At 46.8% G+C, this 8,057-nt stretch overlaps 1 protein-coding gene across 4 annotated transcripts in view; it reads left to right on the top strand.

Moving 5' to 3' along the window:
• ATP6V0A4 (ATPase H+ transporting V0 subunit a4) overlaps positions 1–8,057 on the top strand; it is a 102,315-nt gene that overhangs the window by 57,811 nt on the left and 36,447 nt on the right. For all 4 annotated transcript variants that reach the window (XM_040471836.1, XM_040471835.1, XM_040471837.1 and 1 more), the window contains 3 exons: positions 1,798–1,916; positions 3,531–3,747; positions 6,772–6,873. In XM_040471836.1, coding sequence (XP_040327770.1) covers positions 1,798–1,916; positions 3,531–3,747; positions 6,772–6,873 — 438 coding nt within the window. The remainder of the gene's footprint in view (positions 1–1,797; positions 1,917–3,530; positions 3,748–6,771; positions 6,874–8,057) is intronic.

An 8,057-nucleotide genomic window follows, 5' to 3' on the forward strand; every position in this document is an offset into this window, starting at 1 on the left:
TTTGTGCCTGGTACTTAATTTATAGTTCATCAGATTTGACTGGGCCTAAACCGTGCTGGGGACCCTGCCCTAACCATGTTCGGTGATCCCGCAGGGCTGGCCAAGCAGGAGGGCAAAGGGAAGAGCAGAGGGTACAGGGCAAGCCTGGTGCAGCTTAAATGCCAAGGCAGATGGTGAAGGGAGAGGAGACGTCTCTGGTGTCTGGGCACCTGTTACTGGAGACCCTTTGCCTACCTTGCCAGCAGCCCCCTTAGTGATGGTCCAGCTGGCAGCTGCTCAGGACATTGTAAAGGACGTGTCGGTGAGGTGTGGTTCCTGCCTGCTTGTGTGCCTGGGGTGGGTGCAGGGTGACTTTGCATTGAGGCCGTGCCTAGCAGAGCTTCGAGCTCTTACCCAAAGCAAAGTAGTTTGGAGGAGGAAGTCATGTTAGGTGGGAAGATGTGGCTTTGTTACCTTTGAGATGTGGTATAGCGAACCCTTAAGATATATGTATAATCTTTTTAAAAAATTTTTACATTTATTTATTTTAGAGAGAGAGTGAGCGGGTGTTTGAGCGCCCAAGTGGAGGAGGGGCAGAGAGGGAGAGGGAGACGCAGAATCGGAAGCAGGTTCCAGGCTCTGAGCTTTCGGCACAGAGCCCAACACAGGGCTCGAACCCACGAACCATGAGATCATGAGCTGAGCCGAAGTAGGATGCTTAAGCGCCTGAGCCACCCAGGTGCCCCACCCTCAAGACATATCTAGCAGGCAGTTTGGGATGTGTCTAAAGTTGAAGAGGGCTGAGAGGTAAGAGCAAAGACTGAACCATTTACATAGGGGTGGGAGTGGAGACCATGGGGATGTTGGAGATGTCTTTGGGGAAGAAGAATGCCAGTGAGTGGGGCCATTAACTAGCATGGGACCCTACCCAGCCCCCTAGCCACTCTGAGTGCTTGCTCTGGGTGTCAGTCTTGGTGGGAAGGCCGGGACACGTGCCCCTCACTTTTCAAGCCTGGCAGTTCTGTTAAAACAGGGACTGCGTAGGGGCACCTGCGTGGCTCAGTCGGTTGAGCGTCCGGCTTTGGCTCAGGTCATGATCTCACGGTTTATGAATTCGAGCCCCATGTCGGGCTCTGTGCTGACAGCTCAGAGCCTGGAGCCCGCTTCTGATTCTGTGTCTCCCTCTCTCTCTCTCTGCCCCTGCCCCCACTCATGCTCTGTCTCTCTCCCTGTCAAAAATAAATAAACATTCAAAAAAATTAAATTAAAAAAAAAAAAAAAACCAGGGACTGTGTGGAAGGCAGGGAGCATGTCTTGCCCATAGCGCTAACAAATATTGACTCTAAGTGTGGTTTCTTGCGATGGGCCCTGGAAAATCCTTTGTGACGTGAAGCATTTTAGAAATGCCAAGTCAAAGGTGGTATTCTCAAGAAGGGATTGGAAAAATTCATGGGCCAGAGCTCTACGTCACTACCAAGTGGAAGTGAGGCCAGTTTGAGATCTCTCCATGATGTTTCAGAATGTCTTTTCCCTTAGAACAGAGGAGAAATCGTGTAGGATTTTTTTTCTTCTAGCCACGTAATATCTTCCTAATGGCACTAATAATTCTGCCAAACTTGTCATTAGAATCGCATTTAAAAGGGGTTTGGTCCCCTTCCTTTCCTGAACCTAAAATGTCCGCATTGAACTGGATCAGAATGTGAAAATATGGATGGTCCCCAGAGTGACTTCCTCAGGAGGAGTCCTGCTATTTCCCCCGATGCCGGGAGAACTTCTCGACTCTGATCTCACGTATTCCTTGTCATGTCTCCCATCCAGATTTGGAACTTGGCTTCAAACAAACTAACGTTTTTGAACTCCTACAAGATGAAGATGTCAGTTATCCTGGGAATTGTCCAGATGGTTTTCGGTGTTGTTCTCAGCCTTTTCAATCATGTGTGAGTTTCACGATGAACTTTTCTGCCCGTTGATCTGACCGCGTCACTGATGAGCGGTGACTGAGCCGCTACATTGGTCCTGCGTCTCCTTGTGTGAGGGTTTCTTCCTTGCCACAGGGAGCCCTCCGCCGGGTCTCTTGGCTTGAGCCAGGACGGGCAGGTTTGGCGGAAGTGGGACCTCTGTCTCTCCCGAGCTGGGTCACTGAAATATGAGTGACCTTTCGCCTCAGGCATATTTGAGGGTTCAGAAAGAGACTGGCAAGCCCGTAGCATCTTCTGTCCTCTCAACCTGAAAGACTTGGGGTCACCGCTATATCCAGGATTAGCTCCCACCAGTGGGCAAGTGGAGACATAAGTGCATTTGGGCCACCGTGCCCTCAGAGTCCTAGAATCCTGATGTAGTGTCTTCCAAATGGCTGCACCCTCTCTCTCACTTGGACCGTTAATGTTGTCTTATCTTTCCTTTCCTTCTATCGACCTGCCTCTCTAAACATCTCAAACCTATTCTCTAAGGATATAAATGTACGAAAACATGGAAACTGGTCAATTACACATTGATTCTTAAGCTTCCACCCCAAAGTGACACATACCCCTTCCGTTCCCACTGGCCAGACCCAGTCCCGTGGTGACCGCCGACCTGAAAGCTCACAGAAGTACAGTTCTGCTTGAAAAATAAGATCTATTTAGTGAGCAAACTAGTCACGACTAGTGACTAGGGACCCCTGGTACTCCTGCTTACCTGAAAGGGCCGTGGGGTTAAATGGGAGGTAATCCCAGAATGTATTTTCTGGAGCAGATTATCATTGGTATCACTGCATGTCAGGCAGGCCTCTGTCTAGTAGTCATGTTTTGTTGCGGGATCTCCCCTTTCCCTCAGATAACTCTTAGAATTAGCAATGGGCCTGGGGCCCTTTCTGACATTTTAACTTGGTGGCCCCCAACTCAGCCTTCTGAGCCTCTCTCTGTATCTTAGAGCAGGAGTTGGCAAACTTTCTCTGTAAAGGGCCAGAGGGTAGATATTTTAAGCTTTGCAGGCTCGATGGCCTTTGTCACAACTACTCAGTCCTGGCATTGTAGCATGAAAGCTGCCATAGACAATTTGTAAATGGAATGTGACTGTGTTCTGATAAAACTTTATCAGTGAACCCTGAAATTTGAATTACGTATAATTTTCATGTGTCATAAACTAGTCTTCTCCTTCTTCTGATTTTTTGGCCAACCGTTTAAAAATATAAAACCTATTTTTATTTAACTTTGGGCTGTTTAAAAACAGGTGACGGGCTCAGTTTGGCCCGTGAACCTTAGCTTGCCGACCCCTGTCTTAGAAGAAGCGCTTCCTAGTCGCTCCTCAAGGGCACACTCTTTGTGCCCTTGAATGTGTTCGTATAAGCTAGATGTGCAGGTGAGACTGTGGCCGGATCCCCAGCTCTCCCTACAGGCATCCCCTTTGCTTCCGACGCTACCTTCCAGACTGGCTCTCTTGAATCCTACCTTTCTCTTCTTCTCCATCCATGCATAACTGCTGCTTGACAGGAGAGTGGATGCGGTGTGGGGGGGAAGAAAAAGAACATTTCGTGCTTTGGGGAGAATAATGGGTGTGTTTCCCACCCCCAGATACTTCGGAAGAACTCTCAACATCGTTCTGCAGTTTATTCCCGAGATGATTTTCATCCTGTGTCTGTTTGGATACTTGGTCTTCATGATCATTTTCAAGTGGTGCCGCTTTGATGTGCACATGTCCTGGCACGCCCCAAGCATCCTCATCCACTTCATCAACATGTTTCTGTTTAACTATGACGACCCTTCCAATGCACCCCTGTACAGACATCAGGTATCTGTGGCGTTTCCTTCTGTTATGTGCTGGGGCGGGGGGGGGGGGTGTCACGTCTGTCTCATGCTCCCAAGTGTTGCAGAGTGTAGTCGTTTGCAAGACTGCGCCAGGTTAGCACCCTGCCGGGGTTGTTAGGTCCTTTCAATTTCCGAAGGTGTTTATTAGACTTGGATGAGTGCACAGGTGCTGGGGACGGTATGCCGCTGCCGCTCTGCCTGCTCCTGTTGGGGTGAGGCCCGATGTGGGTATCGCTGTGCAGTTGAAAATTGGCTTGTGCGTCGTCTATGAAGAAAGGAAAAAAAAAAAAAACAAAAACAAGTCCTTCGGATGGATTGGCCTGAAACCGCACATGGTCTGCATAGCACCTTAAAATGTCATCATCTTTGATTCTAAACATAAGCTGAGGTGTACGAGAAAGAAACTGGCAAGAGACCAGAAGAGGAGGCCCTCTGTTGACGTGGGCAGGGGGCCCCTGGAAAACTAGAATCCAAATCCCTGCTCTTCCTGCTCAGAGCTTCCATGGCTAGTTAGAGATGACTTCTCTCTCTCTGGCTCTCTTTTTTCTGTTGATTCTTCTTCCGGGGACAGTACCTCCCAGCACCTGGACCGTGCGGCCGTTTTGATTTCTTCCACTTCTGGCACTTCATTATCAACTTAGCAATTCAGCCTCATTGTCGACCTAATGTTTTTGTTTTTGTTTTTGTTTTTAAAAAAAGCATAAATGTTCCATGGGAGCTGGATATAAAAACAACTCAGTGAGTAACTCTTGGTTAACGCAAATAGTTTCCCTCTGGCCTCTCCCTGTGATGATACCGTGTGAAGGTAGATTTTCGCTCAGGGAGGCTGTGCTTACATAAGTTGTGATTGCTCTGTAGCAAGTACCGTGGCTGTTTGCCCAGTGCCAGGTGACCCTCTGTTGCTCGTGTAACTTACCCGTGGTTGCTCACCCTGCATGTCCGCATTAAACACATGCTCCGCTCCTCCCATGCACGGCCTCATGAGTTTGATTCCTAGGTGTGGCCCCCTCCTCTGTGGGAGCAGCAAACAGTAAGAAGAGAAAATGCTTTGTGACAGGGCATTTTTTATGCAAAATAAGGAATAATTTTTTTTTTTAATTTTTAAAGTTTATTTATTTTGAGAGAGAGAGAGCGCGCGTGAGTGAGCTAGGGGCAGAGAGAGAGAGACGGAGAGACAATTCCAAGTAGGTTCCGTGCTGTCAACGCACAGCCTGACGTGGGGCTCGATCTCACGAACGGTAAGATCATGACTTGAGCCAGGATCACGAGTCGGACGCTTAACCGACTGAGCCACCCAGGCACCCTGAAAAATCAGGCAGGATTTTAGATGATAGTGAAAGAAGACACGTGCCTCTGAAAGCTCTTTTGAGGTATCCCTACTTTACTGTGGTAGCACGTTTTGTTATACATCAATGAATGGTTGTATGAATCACCCATAGATTGTAAGCACTAAGTAAATATATTTGGAAGGTTCATTGACTCAGTGCTGGAGTCCGAATGAAAGTTTACTTGTATTTCCCAAACAAGTCTTCCCTTTGAGGCAAAGGACTCAGACTCATCAATTATTTCATGTGCTAACTCCTTCCCTAGAAACTAAAGTCCTCACCTGGTCTGGCATATACACTGAACATTGCACAGTGAGTGACTTTTCCAGCTTTTTTTCCCATTCAAAACCCTTACTGGGAGTTGGCTGGTTTCCCTACGCCCTAGTATGAAGATGAATTATCCTGACATAGTTTCAGGTTTCCATGACGTCCTTCTGGGGTCATGCAGCTGGAAGAGACGATGTCAGTTGATAAATCCAGCCCCTTCCCAACGCTGCCCTGGCCGACTTGGTGCCCTGTCTGGCTATCAAAGGACAAGAGCAACAGATAAATATAAATATCTGGTTGCTGTGTACATCACGAGGTGGGAAAGCCTCACATAAAGATGGACAAACTGCAGGGAGTCAGAGCTGGCAAGCACAGTGTGTGTTTCTGTGGCTTCCCTCCCTCTCCTGAGCCTTCCAGAGTGGAGAAGCATAGAAGATTGGGCAGATAAGATGTTCCCACCGTTAGCAGGGCAAATCTGGTTACAACTGGGCTAAAAATCATCCCCTGGCGTTCAGTGAGAACTTGGCCAGAACAGTTGAAGAAAAGGGAAGGCTCAAGGAACGTTTTTCCTTCCTCCAAGCACCCAGTGTCCATTCCTTTCCAATAGCTCTGGCCAAGCCTCCCTGGGCTGCCTGGTTCTTTTGACAGCTCTAGGTCACTCTTCAAAACTGGTGACTAGAAGGTGTATCACAAGCGAGGCTGGGGCACGAGGGCGTGATAGGAAGCGTGTAGCAGGACGATAAGGGGGGATCACTCCCGAGTTTCAGCAGAAGCATAAAGACTATGGGTGCCTCATCCCAGAGGGAACCGTGAGGGAGACAGCCGGGGAGAGTTCAACATGGCTACCCCAGAGCCCCACGTCAGGTGACTCACCCACAGCGAGAGCGTGCTGGTCAGGGGAGAGCGTAAGGAAGCTTTGTTTTTTTATTTTGAAAGAGCAAGAGAGCTCAGATAATTATCTAGCACTGGAAAGATAAAATTACTAATTGAGATAAATGCTTGTGACTTAAAGTGACCCAAGGACTTCTGGCTACAACAGAGTGACCAGTGAAGTCATGGGGCCTGTCACACTTTTCATGCAGGGCCAGGGGCTATTCCCATGGGGCAAGGGATACATAAAGCTGCCCTTATGTGCCTCATGAATACTTGTTCACATATGGTATGGGTAGATAGCAAGGGGGTACTCGGTAAAGAATAAGAGAGTGGGTTTCCAGTGACTACCCTGGATTGACACAGGGCACCACTGGTCCGAAATAGGAGTACTCCAAGATGTAAAAGTGAGTGGATTCATTGAAATGCTTTAGATCTCTTAAAATAGGTACAGCTAAAATGATCCATGTTTACCATTTTTATCATATGAAGTATGTTGTGTGATCACCTTAAAATGACGGGATCTTACCATTTTAATCTTACAGCAAGAAGTCCAAAGTTTCTTTGTTATCATGGCTTTGATTTCTGTGCCTTGGATGCTTCTGATTAAGCCGTTTATTCTTAGAGCCAATCATCAAAAATCCCTGGTAAGAGCCGTTCATTTAAATTCACTCACTGTGGGTAAGAACGTGGGCTCCTTGAAAATAGAAGTCTGGGCTTTAGACAGATTGCTGGGCTTCCTGAGACCCGAAGGACCTAAAGAAACTACCCCCCCCCCCCCCATGGCATGTTTCCTTCTACAGAGCTCCACATTTCCCTGGGGTCTTATTTTATTTTATTTCATTTTTATTTATTTTTTAAATATGAAATTCATTGTCATATTGGTTTCCATACAACACCCAGTGCTCATCCCAACAGGTGCCCTCCTCAATGCCTATCACCCACTTCCCCCTCCCTCCCACCCCCCATCAACCCTCAGTTTATTCTCAGTTTTTAAGAGTCTCTTATGGTTTGCCTCCCTCCCTCTCTAACTTTTTTTTCCCCTTATCCTCCCCCATGGTCTTCTGTTAAGTTTCTCAGGATCCACATGAGAGTGAAAACATATGGTATCTTTCTTTGTATGACTTATTTCACTTAGCATCACACTCTCCAGTTCCATCCACGTTGCTACAAAAGGCCATATTTCATCCTTTCCCATTGGGGGGGGGTCTTATTTTAGAATAATGTTCTACTAAGGGCAAGCATGTTTAAATCTTAAATTTTGCAAACTTTGCTCAGGGTGTGTGTGTGTGTGTGTGTGTGTGCATCCGTGTATGTGTGTGTATGCACGTGTGTGTGCACCAAGTCTACGGGTAGCTAATGACTTACAACAGTCTGAACACGGTTGTTTCATTAGTTGGAAATAAAAGTACTTTACTACAGTTTTAGTTTATTAATGAATATTGAAAGTTGTTTTTACTAGATTTTAAAGTTGTGAGGTTTCACTGTTCATCTATCATGTCATAGATTGTTTGAGTGAAGTTGTAAACACATATAAGTAAGCCAGCTTCTACTTATTTGTGATTTTTCCCCATTGCCAAACACCAATTTCAGTCCATTTCCTCCTTTTGTCTGAACTGCTTCTGAGCCCCAGATTTACTCAGGGAGCGAAGAAGAGTTTACTATCAGTTTAAATCAAATGGGATTTGGGAAGATTGACCTCCTAGGGCCCGTCAAAGTCTAGAAATCCACACAAGTGCTGTTTCAGATTATCACTCTCTGCTTTCTCTATCTACATCAGTACAAAAGAGTAAGTGGAACTTGCTGAGATCACATATGTTTTAAGTTGTTG

This window comes from Herpailurus yagouaroundi, unplaced genomic scaffold, assembly GCF_014898765.1.
Source record: "Herpailurus yagouaroundi ecotype Mexico unplaced genomic scaffold, PumYag 100, whole genome shotgun sequence".
Lineage (NCBI taxonomy): Eukaryota > Metazoa > Chordata > Mammalia > Carnivora > Felidae > Herpailurus > Herpailurus yagouaroundi.